Source organism: Octopus bimaculoides, chromosome 8 (genome assembly GCF_046866305.1).
Source record: "Octopus bimaculoides isolate indiv1 chromosome 8, ASM4686630v1, whole genome shotgun sequence".
NCBI lineage: Eukaryota > Metazoa > Mollusca > Cephalopoda > Octopoda > Octopodidae > Octopus > Octopus bimaculoides.
Genome location: NC_142935.1, coordinates 76,851,893 through 76,869,422, shown reverse-complemented (window position 1 = coordinate 76,869,422; position 17,530 = coordinate 76,851,893). Strand labels below are relative to the sequence as shown.

The window sequence follows — 17,530 nt, the reverse complement described above, 5'->3', positions numbered from 1 at the left end:
TCCTTAATTTAAATGACAGTTGTTGAACCAATACTAAAACTGAATTGACTGTTGTATCAATATCTACAATATTGATTAACACTGAAACCAATCAAAAATGGCAGAGCCTGTTGACTAGAACCAAAGTCAATTTTTTACAAATGGGAAGTGATGCCATTATATTATTGACAGTTGAACTCATAACAAAGATATACCAAAGTATCCAATTCTGGTAGTGTACAGCAGCAGCACCACTACCATCAGTAACAGAAACAACAGTAGCAGCACTACCACCACCACCATATATATATATATATATATAGTCAAAATAAGCAACAAGGATATCCAAAGTTAATGCAGTACGATCATTTCATGCGACTCCAGTTAATTGAGCAATGTGAACATTACATCAAATATAATTAAATGGAGTTGCATGAAACGATCGTACTGCATTAACTTTGGATATCCTTGTTGCTTATTTTGACTTTAATCACCTTATTTTGAAACTGTATGGATAATACCATACTTAATTCTGGTGCCTAAACGTAAGTACCATATTCACCTGAATCTATATATATATATATATATATATATATATATATATATATATTTATACATATATATATATATATACATACACACGCACACACCGATACACATATATATATACACATGTGTGTGTGTGTGTGTGTGTGTGTGTGTGTGTGTGCATGCGTGCGTGTGTGTGTGTTGACTAACCTGGGATAGTATCAATGCCACCACATCATAATTGTTCCTGAAACAATAGAAAGTGAAAAGTAAAAATAAAATATACAAATACCATGGGGTAATTAATAACTGTCATAATTTAATGATTTCAATGAATATAAGTATAAAGGATTTGAATAACACCTGCATTTGACTCCATTTCTTAATTTATCCATGTTATACAAAAACATTTCACTTAACCCTGGAATTTCTACATTTATAATTAGGCTGTAATATCCTTGGCACTTATGTGAATTTTTGCTACCCTGGTAATTATTTATTTTTTTCCATGTTATTTGTATATATTGAAAAAGTACACATATAATTATATACGCTACTTCAACCAGGTTTCCATATAACCTGCAAATAAAATAGTTACCATATATGGAGTTATTTAATATAAGCGCATCTCTTAAGGATGTACCCATTCCCCCAAGAAAGGTTTTCCTGAAACAACTCATTAGTAAGACAAACTCCTTTATAAACCGTATTAGATGGCTTGCTTTCTTCTTTGACAATAAACACATTAAACAACTTTCTAACGATCTAACTCTTGAATTCAGCAAATTGTTTAAATCTAAACACAATCCTCCACCTAACCCAAGATTCAAACATTTTGAAGACGATTTCTGGTTTATCATGAGGAATGTGAAATTCCATCGTTCACCCTTAAAAAATAAACATCTGAGGTATCTTCACAATGTCACCAAAGAAATTCACAATATTGATGGGATACTGGTTCAATCTGATAAAACAGGAAACATATGCAGACTTACCAAGGATTACTACCTAGAATTGCTTGGGAAAGTATAACAAAAGAATTATAGGATTACTGGTAAAAGTGCTATCAGGAAAGCCAACCTTGAGGCTAAGAAAATTATGGAGAAATATGACTTAGAGATGAAGACTGAACCTCGTGATCCCAAACAACTTCGTTTTATTTTAAAAGACCGCAAACGAAATATTTTTGATAACCCAACCTTACGACTTATTTGTCCTTCTAGCTCTGATATTGATGTACTTAGCAAAAATGTTCCAGATAAATATATTCCCTCTTTAATTAAAAGAATTAAAGCTTACCCCTCTTGTTCAATATAGCTTTTATTCTAAAATCAGTGCTAGTACTCATAACAACATTTGGCCTCCTTGATTTGACGCTTGATGAGATCTGAGCCATTGATGTGAAAACCCAAAAATTACTAACAAGCACACATAATTTCCATATAAACTGTGACATAGACTGCCTCTACCTAAAATGAAAACAAGGCGGCAAAAGCTTAACATCAATCCAAAATGCTTTTAAATATCATATCATATCCCTTCAGCAACATCTTTTAACAAGCAAGTGTTGAAGTGCATCCCTTGACCAAGTTTGCATACTTAAGGCCGATAACATCGTTAGACTTGGAAGGCAGCTCTTTGAGAAACTTTCGTTGTCTGATAACCTAGAATACATGTCTAAAGAAGTCGCATGACTCTACTGCAACATATCATCAGATAAAAGGTTGAGCCTTTATGAGCAGAAGACTATGCATGGATATGTTAGTAGAAAGCTCCGTGATGATAGTAATATTGATCATTAAAGCAGTTTATCATGGACCAACAGCTGGATCACAACCTCCCATATTGAAGGTTATGCATTTGCAATCCAGAAACAGGAAATATCAACCAAGTACCTGATGCACAAAAGGGAGAGAGATGCTGGAAAAGCAGTAAAATGTGACAATCAATGCAGACTTTGTGGAGTTTACACTGAAGACATCACCCACATCATAAGTATCTGTCCGAAAATGTCATCATGGTATTATCTTCCGGTGACACATGATGTAGCCTGGACACTCGATAATGAAATCTGTTGGAAGGATAACCTGAAGACAAAGAAATAAGAAGCCATGGTATGGTAGAAGCCATAGCCATTCATAATAAAAAGGAGTACTGGAGGAATGTCCCAGTGAAGACCTCAATAAAATGTAAGCACAACAGACCTGATATAATGATTTAGGATAGAGAAGAGAAACAGTGCACGGTTGTGGAAATTAGCTTCCCAGGGGATGTCAACATAAAGTTGAAGATCAGTGAAAAAGAGAATACCTACACTGAACTATTGAGAATTCTGTAGTTACTCTAGTCAGATTTTTATATCCTCTCCATTTGGTAAGCAATAGTGCAACCAACAACATGGGAAAAATCCCTGCCATTAATTTGGTGTGGATGGGTAATATCAAATAATTCAATCACAACATATATTTAAATTAAACATGAAAAAAATTGAAATATTATCATCACTTACATGGAAAATTTGAAATATTATCTTTCAGTATTTTATAAGGTAAAATCTTAAATTATTAATTGACACATTATTAATTATCTTATAACAGCAATGCCTGGAAAAATCATGGATTACATGGAAAAATGCGAGCATGAAGAGTAATATTCTTAAGATTATAAACCTGGAAAAGTACAGGACAAGTTATTACACCAGTAAAAGTATAGGACAAGCTATTACTTATAATAAAGTTAAGAATAAGAAACTTTTTACTTAAAAATATTGCAGCTTAAAATTTACTTAAAATATTGCAGCTAAAATTAAAACTTATTTTATTAAAGTTTACAAATAACACTATACTTATTTAAGTAGAATTTGGCTAATATACTACCTTAAATACAGAAAAAAGTGACTAATTAGACAAGCTTACAAATTAGCTGAACAGTTTTGTACAATAAATTTAAAAGATGAGAACTGTAAAGAGTGATATATTAGAAGAACTGGTATTCTTTGCTGCAATATTTGAAGTAAAAAGTCCTGGTTAAGGGAGCCGGAAGAATCAAAGCAAGGGGTAGCCACATGTATAAGTTAAATGACTCCCATCTAAGGAGACTGCATGCCATGCATCATATGGGTATGGATAGGACCCTGTATCTCACCAGGAGGATTGATGTCGATGTTACTAGATGGCGTATTGAGAAGGTGGTCAAGAACTGCAACAGGTGTCAATCCATCGACCCTACTCCGAGTGTGCATGAGCAGAGAAACGTTTTGGTAGAGTACAACTGGAGACGATTAGCAGTGGATGTAACACACTACCAGCAGGGGATGTATCTCTCAATGGTCGATTGTGGGCCAGGCTGGATGGCCATTTGGAAGGAATTGAGGACAGGCACTGCAGACAAAAAGGCATGTATTCTAAATGAGGTATTCTTAGAGCGGAGCCCTGTGGACGAATTGCTGATGGACAACAGCACAGCATTTTGTTCAAAGGCTCTGAAGGAGATGCTTGACTGGTGGAAAATGCATCACTTTTTCAGAGCGCCATGCAGGCCAAGTGGAAATGGGATTGTGGAGAGACATCATCGAAGGCCACGGCAGAGAGGGGACATGTTTCTGGTACAACATGTCACCCCGATCAGGACAGGCCGAAGAGTCCTTGTCACATAGAGCTATATTCAAATATGAATGGTAGTATCTGAGTAAACCATTGAGGTGCCCTGTATAAGAGAGAGGGCCTGACTTCGTGGAGTTGGAAGATGAAGTCTGGATCAAGTCACAAAAGGCACGCTGCACAACTCAGTGGAACAGAGGAATAGTGATGGCTGTCAATTCCAAAAACAACATCTCTGTAGATGGAATGCCGCATCATGTCTTGGATGTTTGTAGCATTGTCACTTCGTCGGATGATGATTGTGGAGAAGAGGAAGAGAATGAGGTTCCCAGTTTAAGAAGATCACAATGTGCAAGGTGCCCACTCGGGTGGGTGGTAGATTTCAACATGGAATGAAGTGAAGAGGTGATCTTTGAGATCAGGGGGGGGCATGTGAGAATCAGCGAGAAGAAGAGAGTCATGACATCAATGGTCAAAGGACTAACCAGAAGAGGAAGCGTGAGAAGGGAAGTGTGGTGGGGGACAGGACAGGGTCGTTCATCCTCTTTTGACTGGCTGAGGCATTGCAAACAGACGGGAGGGAATTCGCTTTCAGGTTGGTGAGGTAGCAGCTGCTTGTACTAGGTGACGGGGTAGGGCAGGATCGCCAGAGTGACTACTACTAGACGGGCGCAGACAAGAGAGGAAGGTAAGTGAACCTCTTTTCATTTCCCACACATGACAGTGCCTTAAGCCAATCTGGAGAATAAAAACATACATAGCCAGTGGGAAGAAATTTGGAACAATACAGATGAGATTTTCGATAGAGAATGAGGCCAGAAAGCATTTCACAACCATTTTAACAAGTGATGAACTTGTCCTCTTACAGATTTAGCTTGGCCATAGGCCTTTTAAAATATAGATAATCAAGTGACCCCCAAAATTAACATCTGCTGGTTGGTGGTGGCAGTTCTCTTCAATATAAAAGAGAGGACCAGTGTTCTGCAGAAACAGAATTGATCAAGAAAAGGTATAGAAATGCTCATAAAAATGGATAATTGGTATGGAACTGACCTGCTTAATCTACTAGACAGCACGAAATTACACATAACTGTCAAGGGCAGAAGGCTGATGTGTCACTTGCATGGTAACAAAAATATCTCAAAGCTTTCTGCTTACAACAAAGGTAATAAGAAAAAACATTACCACCATCATCACTATCACATATACAACAAAAACAGCAACAGCTGCACAAACAGTCCCAACAGAGGCAGACAACTACCAAAGCAACAAGAGTAAAACTAGCGGCACCAAAACAGCAGTAATAGCAGCAGCAGCAGTGAATGCAACAACAACAACAAAAGAGAACCAAGTGAAACAACAGAAAATACACCAACATCAAGGATTAACAAATCACAGACAAAAGCAACAAATACAGCAACAGAAACCCACAAACAACAACTATATCAACCAAACAATACCACAAACCTCCCAAAGACACTTCTCTCTGACTTACACCACACAGATATGTCATGTAGTGAAGGTGACAAGGAGGACTCCAAATAGCAAACAGTAACAAAGGCAAAGAAAAGAAAATATGCCAATCCAAAAAACTGGGTGATATGAAGAAATAGGGGAAGTACTTTCAAGCAACAACACACCAACACCACCTTTAACAGCAGCTACACCAGCACTATCACTGTCATTGCTATCACAGACCATTATCACAAGCATATATACACTAACAATAATGATTGTTTCCTCAACATGAACAAAAACAAGGCATTACTAACTACACCACCATAAACACAAACAATAAAACACATACACAAAAATACTAAGATCACACATGACAACTACATCACATTAACCAATAGCATTGCACTACACATAAAAATTATCCAAATTTCACAATACACTCCACTTCAAAAAATAAACACCCTACATTTGACAGAGGATTTAGGTCCATCATAGACAAAATGCTATATAATGAACTCCTCATGGAAATACCCACATCTAGCATGAGGAACGAAACACCTTTCTTCTACAAAAATAGTGTGTTTATTTTCATTCTCCTTCTCTCTTGTCTAACAAGAATAGGCTGTATAAATAAATGCTCAGAATAGGCTGTATAAATGTACATAGCTCAGAGTCACCTTGGAAACTGGGCCTCCTACTTAACAATTTCAGGTTACACTAGATATAGATGTTGAAGCCATCAGCAAGACCAGACTTCTGAATCCACAAGTTTTCATGCCCGTTTTCAGTGGATATGAGATTTACTCCACATCAACCAGGAATAGCAGGTGGAACTGTAGTATTGTTTTGGAAAGGTCTGGGTATTAAGATAAGGGCCATCTGCTTGGACCCAGAATGTAAGTTTGTGATCCTGGATTTAAATGGTGGCAATTGGGTTGCATTAAACAGATGGCTGTAAACAGGGTAGGACTACTGGATTTCTTCAGACATTTGGAGGTTTTCATGGGAATGTCCTTATCTTTAGTGCTAGAGGGCAACTGGAATGCATTCTTGGATGCATGTTTTGAGTGTGTGGAGCTACCTGCTAGAAGAGGGTGTGTGAAAGATTTGCAAAGCTGTTTAGATTTGAAACTGTCTGACACATAGTGATTGAATTTCCCAAATGTACCGATGCTGACATGGACAAACCACATCAGGTCATCTAGGTCGTATTTAGATAGAGTATTATATAGGTTAGTAGATAAGGATAGCATAGGTTATCCACTTTTTAGAATCATCAGCCAAACAGACGACAAATTTGTGATCTGTATGATTGATCTAAATAGGCTCTACAGGAAAGGATCTGGTCACTAAAAGCTGAGTATGTCACTCCCTGTGTGTCAAGCTTACAGAGACTAGATTAGCAAATTAGTTAAGTGGGCTTTGACAGGGTCAGTGGTGATTTGTCCTGTAAAGGACATTTAGAGTAGAATCATGTTTGTAAGGCCACAGCAACAGAAAGAATAGATAGAAACTTTATTAGAAACTTAGAAGAGGTGCTTAAAAAAGGCATTGCAACTGCTCAAGGTGAGATTGGCCATTGACCAATTCTTCAGTGCTAAGTATGAAGGTTGTATTGTTAGAGCTAAGGTACATGCTTTAAGGCAGAGGCACAGCTTGGCAACAAAGCTGCAATTCAGTCTTTGGTGGAACAAAATAGACATGTGTTGCTGAAGCCTGAGCAGATGTGTACAGCATTTCAGCAGCACTTTGTTTAGGATGGACCTCTGTGCCTACATTGAAGGTCTGCTATGACTCTTGGAAAAGGAAGCAGAACATTGCAATAAGCCAATTATAGCCACATAAATGCAGAAAGTGATGATAGGCTTCATGGTGGGTGGGGTGGGAGTAAATCACTGGGTTTGGATGGTCTGCCTTAAAAGCTTTGCTTTTATATGCCAGGCTTATCTGGAGGCCTCTTAGCAGATATCTAGTAGCAGAACTCTGCTAAATGAGGATTTCAAAATTTTAGCAAAGGTGTTAGCAAAGAGGTTGGCATGTGTTATCAAGGAACTTATTGGTGATCTACTTGGGATGCACTATCCCAAGAAGACCTATCCATGACAACTTCTGCTTCATGCCATACATCATAGAGAGGGGGCTAAAGAACCTAGCATGAGTAGGGCCCTGATCAATTTGGATCCAGCCTTCAATAGAGTCAACCGCAAATACTTGGCTGCCATTCTTACAATAGTCAGATTTGGTACCATCTTCCATGGTTGGATTCATGCAACATACAGTGACATCTGCTCAATAATTTGGGTGAATGGTTACCAAACAGAACCATTCAGTATTTTGTGCTTGATCTATCAAGGTTGTTCTTTCTCATCTCTTCTGTATGTACTGATGCTAGAGACACTGCAGTAGAAACTGGAGATGTTGAGGGTCATTCCATATGAACAAGAATGTGAGAGAACTGTCTCAGCATATGACATTATCATCATCATCATCTTCATCATCGTCGTTTAATGTCTGCTTTTCATGCTGGCATGGCTTGGAAGGTTTGACTGAGGACATCACCATCATAATGTTGAATAGCAGACAAATAGACCTGATTGGCACTGCTCTAAAAGAAAGGAACAAAAACTAACCAAGAAAAGTCAGTGGGCATGCATTTTGGCACCTGGAGAAGCAGGTCCATGCCATCCAGTAACATTGTGCGACACTGGACAGACTAGTTAAAACACTTAGGGTCTGGTTTAGTCCAGATCTTCAGGTAGAGGTGGCAGATGCATACATCACCTCCACTATATATTACTGCCTGACTGTTGTGCCTTGTTCATCTGAACAGACTGGAGAATCTACTCTTCCACTTTCAGTAGAAAGGAGGTATTCCATTTGTCCAGCGCTCCATTTGTTGCCAAAACCCACTGAATGGAGGACTGGGTATGCCGTGGCTGATGATGCACAGACATGCACTGAGGTTATGACATATCCAGCATTTCCTTGATGATGAGCAGGTGTAGTCACTGTTTGGCAGACATACTTTATCACACCTCATCTCTTTGACTTAGCTTCAGTCTTGTATGAAGCATAGACCAAGGCAGAGCATCTAAACCTAGAGTACCACCAGGTGCTCACAGTTATCTGCCAGTCAGACAATACAGTTAGTGGAGCTTCCACTTAGTTATTCTAAAGAGGTTTTGAATTTCTGCCATTTTGGGGTTTCCTGATATCTGAGCTAGGTAGCAATCAGCCCCTTTTGCTATCATTCCTAGGGCACCTATGACAACAGATATTGCTTTAGTCTTCAGGTTCCACATTTTGCTAATTTCGATTTCAAGATCTTTATACTTGCTCAGTTTTTGGTAGGTCTTGACAGATACGTTTATATCGATTGGGACAGTCATATCAATGAGGAGATATGATTTTTGTCTGAAGTCTTTCAATATAATGTCTAGCCTATTTGCATCTATCTTTCTGTCAGTTTGAATGGTGAAGTTCCAGAGTGAGATGTGATCATTTTCAAGCACTGGAGGCAGTTTGTATTCCCACTAGTTTTTATCATGGGGCAGGTCCAGGTTTTTGCAAATTAGCTAGTGAATATATTGTGCAGCTCTATCATGCCTGTTGAGATACTCTGTAGGCGCAAGCAGACTGCACATGGAGACAACATGATCGATGGTTTCATTTTGTTGTTGACATACACGACATGTTGGGAAGCTACCATTCTTTAATATGTTGGCCTGGTAGTTTCTTGTAGGTAAGCATTAATCTTGGGCTGCTATGATTATTATTATTATTATTATTATTATTATCATTATTATTATTATTATTATTATTATTTTATCATTATTATTATAAAAGAGCTATTACATGCTAATTTAATTAGCAGAGGTGTTATCCTGAGGTTTAGTGACAAGTTTCCTCAAATCTCACTGATGGTAATGGTGATGATGGCAATGATGATGAAGATGATGGTGATGATTATGATGATGATGATAGTGGTGGTGGTAGTGGTGGTGATGATGATGATGATTACTTAATGAAGTAGAGTTATGAGTCATTGATAACCTGTGGAGAGACAACATTAATGACTCAATGAAAACAAACATTATTTGAAACAGAAAAACCAAATTTCAAGAAAAGACAGATGTCAAGATTCCTGATCTGCTCTTGAACTTACTGTAGAACTGCCAGATGTAGAGGCGTGTCATTAAATCTATTCTTCATATTAACATCAGGTTTATGTTGCAACAACATTTTCACTGTGTCTGCATGTCCACCACTACCACAGGCCACATGTAGAGGTGTATTACCTTTGCTATTCCCCACATTGACATCAGCTGTAGACTTCAATAACACCTCTACTGTACCAATGTGTTTTCCATAACAGGCCAAATGTAGAGGTGTGTTACCATACTTATTTGTCATATTGACATCAGCTGTAAACTTCAGTAACACCTTTACAGTGCCAGAGTGTCCACTAAAACAGGCCATATGTAGAGGCTTTCTGCCATATCTATCTTCCACATTAACATCAGCTTTAGACTGCAATAACACCTCTACTATGTTGTGATGTCCTCTATGACAGGCCATATGTAAAGGTGTGTTATGACAGTTATCTACCACATTAATGTCAGGTTTAAATTGCAATAAGACTAAAACTGTGGCAGAGTATCCTTCACTACAGGCCATATGTACAGGTGTTTTACCATACTCATCCACCATATTGACATTGGCTTTAAACTGCAATAACATTTGTACTGTGTCTGTGTATCCACCACGACAGGCCACATGTAGAGGTGTTCTACCATGTTTATCAGCCATATTGACATCAACATTAGACTTCAGTAACAATTCAACTAAGTTATGGTATCCATCCTCACAGGCCATATATAGAGGTGTCCTACTGTTAGAATCTTGTTGATTGATCTGGAAAAATAAAGACATTAAAATGGTGAGTAGAGAAATGAGAATGGTAAAAAAGTGAAAGTAATAAACCAAAACAATGTGACAAAAGAAGGGGAAAAAAATCAGATTAATAAAAAAGGTTAAATGAGGTTATAAGGAAGTAGGAGGGGTAGAGACAGGGGGTGAGAGAAAGAGGTAAAAATAAAACAAAACAGGAGAGTTTGTTTATGAAATATTCAGTTATATTATCATGTGAAGGAGCATGGTTTAGTGGTTAGGGTATTCAGCTCACGATCGTAAGGTCATGAGTTCAATACCATGCAACATGTGTCATTGAGAAAGACATTTTATTTCATGTTGCATTGGTCAACTCATCTGTTGAAAAAGAGTAGTACTTGTTTTTCAAAGGGTCAGATTTGTCACATCCTGTGTCATGCTGAATCTCCCTGAGAACTATGTTAAGGGTGTGCATGTCTGTGGAGTTCTAAGCCACTTGCACATTAATTTCATGAGTAGGTTGTTCCATTGATTGGATCAACTGGAACCCTCACTGTTGTAACCAATGATGTGCCAGTTATATCATTATACATATATTTCATTAACAAAGAATGGTTATCAGTGACATAATGTTGCTGAACCAGTGATAGCAACACTGTCACTAATCCAGTAAAAGTACAAATGAAAGTTATGCAACTTCAATGATTTGACAATGCAATTTAATTATATAACCTGCATGGCTACAGTCAAATTACTGAAACAAATAAAAGAATAAAAGAATGAAGAACCATTCTGTGTTAACGAAATGTATCAGATGACATTAGTAAATGTAGTATCATTCACCCATAGCAGTGGGTGAATATATTTTTAAGGTCAACTTTTAATTACTCTTGAGCACTTCTAGGCTTCATCACTAATTCAGCTCTCCACCAAGCTGAATGCATTTTTTTAAGCAATGATGGTCCAGTCTTCAGCTATACTTTGAGATTAGATAACTGAAAATTGATTCATTAAAAAAAATGTTAGGTCAAAATATGTGAGGTCAAAATATGTGAGGTCAAAAAGGGTGTGTAAGGTGAAAAATTGACTTTGAGTCAAAGTAACTCAGTTATTTTAAAAGAAAAGTATAGATTAATTGGTTTTGAAAGAATGTGCTCATTGAGATGAATCTTTTCGTGAAAAGCAAATGTTGGCTTCAACAGGTCTTGAAAATAAAAGTAAATAAATAAAAATTTTTTATGGAAATTGCCAAACAATCAACTGTTCATTTTGGCATTTATGTGACTTTAATCAAAAGAATGCTCAACCAAATGAAACTTGGTCTATTGACACTTAGAACACAATACAAGTTTTACTTCAGACATATAGAAGTATTTGTGTTGTTCTAAATACTGGTTACTTGTCATGCAATTAAAATTTTAAATCACTATAAATGATGATGATGATTGTGTGTGTGTGTGTGTATGTGTGTCTGTATGTGTGTATGTATAGATACGCACACACACACACACACACACACACACACACACACACACACACACACACACACACACAAAGTCACACAGAGTTATTTTCATATACAGTAACTTTATAGATTTGAACAATAACTCAAGTTTCACGTACAAAAGAAAATACAGTCATACCTTGCAGTATGAGTTTAATCTGTTCTATGACTGAGCTCGTTTTACAATGTACTCACTTTGCAAATCAATTTTCCCCATTGAAATTAATCAGAATATATTTAATCCATTCCAGCCTCACAATACCATCCAAAAACCATTTTTTATGGGTTTTAAAACAGAAAAGGTGCAGTTACAATGAAAATGATAATTATAAAGACATGCTAAAAGAGAATGCAAAAGAAATATATAAACTGGTTTTATTAATTTAATTACCTTAAAGACGAGATGATTAGTGTGCGAAGAAGATGATGGAGCGGGGAGGAGGAGGATTATTGTTTGGAAGGAGAATCTCCTTCCATTAAGACTTCAAGAAGAACAATTTTTGGCATTTTCTCTCTCACTTCACTTAATTTAGGCTTTTTGGATAAACTTTCTTCACTTTTCACATTTGCAGGACATTTCATTAGTAACATATCAAGAGAAGTCTTCTTTTTCCTGCTTTTCAAAATGTTATGAAAATGCACCAGAGCAGTGTCATTAACCCTTTTAAAATGGTTGTTGTAAATTTACACATGCAATGTACATGCTTTAAATCAGTCAATGTAATTATACACCGTCTGACTTAGAACCTATCGCCTGAGTTAGTACTGGTCCACTTGCCAACTAATAGGCTGATTAGATGTTTCATGTAAATATTTACAAGCCGATAGGCTGGTCTTGCCACTCTGGCTCTGTCAACTTTGTCATTGTGTACTGCTGATACTAATGGGCATCATAAAGAAACTGACTCTATCATCATATTTGAATCGGGTTTCAACCACATCAACACCTTTCTTTCCAGAAACGATACCAAGTGATGGATTTTTAGTGCTTCCTCGAAATCTATATTTCAACTCAAGCAAGAACCAGGATGACAGGCTGCATAAAATATGTCCTATCGACAAAGTGGCTGAAAATTTCAGAACGGTTTATGTCCCCACACATGGCATTTGTATGGACAAGAGTTTATGGAAATTCAAGTAAAGGTTCAAATTCAAACAATACAACCTGACCAAATGTGCCTGCTTTGGAGTCAAGGTTTATAAAGTATGCCAGTCAACTAGCAGAGCCTGTGGGTACATGTGGAATTACAAAATCTACACTGATCAGGACAGATTGAATCTTCCAGCATCTACTCTGGCATCAAATGATGTCGTGTAGTTACTGAATGAAAACTTCTTTGACAAAGGCTACAATATTTATATGAATAACTGGTTTTCCAGTCCAGACCTCTTCCTGCAGCTGCAGGCAAGGAGGACTGATGCCTGTGGGACTGTGAGGATGCACAAAAAAACATGCTGCTCAATCTTCACAAGATAAAACTTCACAAGATTACACTTCAAAAGGGGGAAGCAGCACACAGATGCACCAATAGTTGCATTCTCGCTCTAGAGTGGTGTGACAAGAAAAACGTCTGCATGTTATCCACAATGCATTCTGCAAGCATGAAGGGTACTAGGAAACAAGATGCAGGCAGTAATGCCATAATGAAACCAAGTGTAGTTGCTTCATACAATGAAGGGATGGGCGAGGTCAATTGCTCAGATCAGTTGGTGATGACACACAAATTAGTGAGAAAATTTGTGAAATGGTACAGAAAAAGTTTCTTGTATATAGTTGACTTGTGTGTCATGAATTCACATTTGATTTGGCAGATGCTTGGCAGTGTGGAGGATAGATTGACATTCAGAAATCTATTGTTCTGTGAAATGATAGAAGCATCAGACTTGCCAAAGTATAGAAAGCATGGATGTCTCCACGCCAGACTCTCTCCTCACTGCTTGGTGAAGGGACGTAGACATTTTCCACGACTGTTTCCCCACCCCACACCGCCAAGAAGACAAATGCTTCTAAGAGATGCACAATATATAAAACAAAAGGGAAATGTAACGAAACTAGATACCATTGTTCACAATGTGGTATGCCACTGTGTGTGGTACCCTGTTTTGAACTCTACCACACTAAAGTCAATTTTTGAATTCATGTGATTGTAAATATATGAAGTTGATCTGACTTGTGCTGTTAAGTGATCTTATTCAGGAATAATACTGCATGAGCATCCTGCAAAGGGATATAATTTAGGTAAGCAAACAGTACTTGCACTAAAGCGATTGACATAACTATATGCCGAATGTTGTCTCACACTGGGTGCTGATCTCAATTAGCACAATTACAGTTGCTACATGCAAGCAACTGAATGAATCAAGCAACTGAATGAATTACCACCAATGCAACCTAGCTGCCAGATAAAAAAAAAACATCATGCAGTTAAATAAAGCAGCTGCACAACCTGTAGATACTTTTCCAGGATGATTATTTTTCTACAAATTCAGAAACATACAGCCACTTTGCCAATACTGCCTTTATGTCACTTGTAGAGATAGCCATCTCCACTACAATGTTCTCCTCCAGAGAACCAGTCTCTTCCACTGCATTTGAATGCTGCTGCTCTTGAAGCTGCAGGGGTTCATCTGTTATAATCTCCTCTGAGTGTTTCTCAATGAAATCATTAATGTCCCCATTGTCATCTTCGTGGTCCAAGAGACACTGTCTCTTTGACTATAGGTGTCTCAGATTCAAACCCTTCAGAGTCTCTTTCAGACACACAGTCACACCACAGATTCCACCATGCAGAATTCAGTGTTCTTCTCATTACACCTTGCCAGGCCATATCGATGATTTTCAGGCAGTTAACAATGTTGTAGTGCTCCTTCCAACTGTCATGAAGGGTTAGATTTGTATTTTTTGTGTTTGGTGTACAATTTCTTATAATTCGAAATCACCTATTTGTCCTTGGGCTGCAAGATAGTGTTGCATGAAAGGTACAGGAGTTTTATGTATTTAAATTCATCCAGGATATTATCTTCAAGGTTAGGAGGGTGAGCAGGAGCATTGTCAAGGACGAGGAAGGCCTTGAGAGGAAGATCGTTCTCTAGAAGGTGCTTCTTCACTACTGCTCCGAAGACAAGGTTGACACACTCAGTGAAGAATTGCCTGATAACCCAGGCCTTAACGTTTGTCCTCCACATGACCTGAGGCTTCTCCTTCAAGATTTTGTGCGACTTGAATGCTTATGGGTTTTCTGAATGGTAGACAAGGAGCAGCTTAATCTTAAAATCTCCATTTGCATTGGCACAAAGGGTGAGAGTTAGCCTCTCTTTCATTGGCTTGTAGCCTGGCATTGTCTTCTTCTCTGCAGTTATGTAGGTTTTTCTAGGCATTTTCTTTTCCAAAAAAAGGCCAGTTTTATCACAGTTGAATACCTGTTGTGTGAAGTACTCTTTGGCTGCAACGAGCTGATGGAATTCACACACAAAATCCTCAGCTGCCATCATGTCAGAACTTGCTGCTTCTCTATACCTGATGTTATGAACACCAGTCCTCTTCTTGGAATTATCAAACCACCCATGATTGGTCTTAAATGTGTCTTCTGGTGTCTCCTCTGTCGATGTTCCAGGGTACTGCTTCAGGAGATCCCCATACAGCGCTCATGCTTTCTTGCAGATGATGGTAATCATATCCCCTGTGAGTTGCTTTTCTTTGATCCACAGGAGAAGCAATTTTTCCATCTCTTCATGGATAGAGGTGCATTGCTTGGAGAGCCTGGAGACACCCTTTGCAGTTGTAACGACCTTGATCTCATCCTTTTTCTTCAGGATGGTGCAGATCGTTGATGTGCTTCAATCGGATTGACATGTTATGTCCACTATACACATTCCTCTCTCATGTTTATCAATGATTTCCTTCTTCAGTTCTATCATAATCAGCTTTTTCTTCTCTTCAGCACTGTCCTTTGCACTAACCTTCCTAAGACCTATGGCTACACAAGTAATTATTATAAAACAATAGCAAAAAATGCACAAAACTAAAAAAACACATTGGGAAAAACACAGTAGGGATGCTGCCATGAGATAAACACGTGAACTGAGCGAGTGAAAGTTGTGCTTGTTAGGAGAGCATATGTGAGCTCAGTGCCAGCTAGTAGTCACTTGTATGAAATTCACTTGTACTGCTGATTTCCAGTTGTACTTCAAGACAAAAATTTGCACTAGCGTCAGCTCATACAATGGTACACTCGTACTGCAAGGTTCTACTGTAATAGGCATGGTTTGGAATAAGAGCAGAGCCTCTTCACTTACTTCAATCATCAAAATGTCTTGTAGCTAGCAATGATGGTCATTGACGATATGTTAGAACACACAAGAAAACATAGTATTTGTCAATATTGTGATAGAGGTTTGCATTTACACAAACCTTGACTTTTATAAATCTGAGTTTCTGCTCCTATGAAAGTTCTGTTGTCAATCAAAATTGTAAAAAAAGTTTCAGTATAAGTAAAATTAAAATCCAAAGGTAGCAGCTCAGATCAATATAGTCTAGGTTGTATTCATTAGGTTATTGTGAAAGAAGAAGGACAGTAAAATAGTAGATGCATTCAGCTTTGTCTGTGTGGTACTGCTAATCAGAATACATCTGATGCGAATATCTCGTTTCTTGTTGTCAGTTGTTGGAGCAATTTGTTCTAAGTGGTGTGTACATTCTTTCTACTATGCAAAAGCTGCAATTTCTTGTGTCATTTGTGTATGGCTTTGCTCTTTTGAGAGTTTGCTGTTTAATGCTACAGTCAAAGTTTTGATCTTGTATTTTCCAGATTCAGTTACCCAATGCCATGAGTTTCTTTTTGGATAATTTGAGGTTGTACAATCTTTTCAGATATGTGCATGCATATCTAAAAATGCAGGCAAACACACACATACATGCACACACACACACGCATACACATGCACATGCACACGCACACACACACACACACACACACACACACACAGGTGCCAGTGTGGGTGTGTGATAAGAAGCATGCTTCCCAACCACATGGTTCCAGATTCAGTCCCACTGCATGGTACCTTGAGCAAATTTCTTCTACTACAGCTTCCAGCTAATCAAAGCCTTGTGAGTGGATTTGGTGGACAGAAACTGAAAGAAGCTCATCATATGTGTGTGTGTGGGGGGGGGGGGTTGTGTCTGTGTTTGTCCCCACCACTACTTGACAACTAGTGTTGGTGTATTTACATCTCTGTAACTTAGCAGTTCAGTAAAGGAAACCAATAGAATAAGTACCAGGCTCAAAAAAAAAAAAAAATAAATAAGTACTGGGGTTGATTCATTCGACTAAAAATTCCTCAAGGCTGTGCCCAGCATAGTTACAGTCTAATGACTGAAACAAGTAAAGCATAAAAAATAAGATAGACAGACAGACAGGCAGACAGATACATACATACATACACACACACACACATGCATGCATACATACATACATGCATATGTACATATATACATACATGCATATATATATATATATATATATATATATATATATATATATATATATATATATATATATATATATACATGGAT

General features: G+C 37.8%; 1 protein-coding gene across 1 annotated transcript in view; it reads right to left on the bottom strand.

The window, feature by feature from the left end:
• LOC106875628 (uncharacterized) overlaps positions 1-17,530 on the bottom strand; it is a 104,379-nt gene that overhangs the window by 61,450 nt on the left and 25,399 nt on the right. Inside the window, exons 5-6 of the mRNA XM_089356676.1 lie at positions 9,730-10,478; positions 718-754 (exon numbers count right to left, since the gene is read on the bottom strand). Of these exons, the coding sequence (XP_089212802.1) occupies positions 718-754; positions 9,730-10,478 (786 nt within the window). The remainder of the gene's footprint in view (positions 1-717; positions 755-9,729; positions 10,479-17,530) is intronic.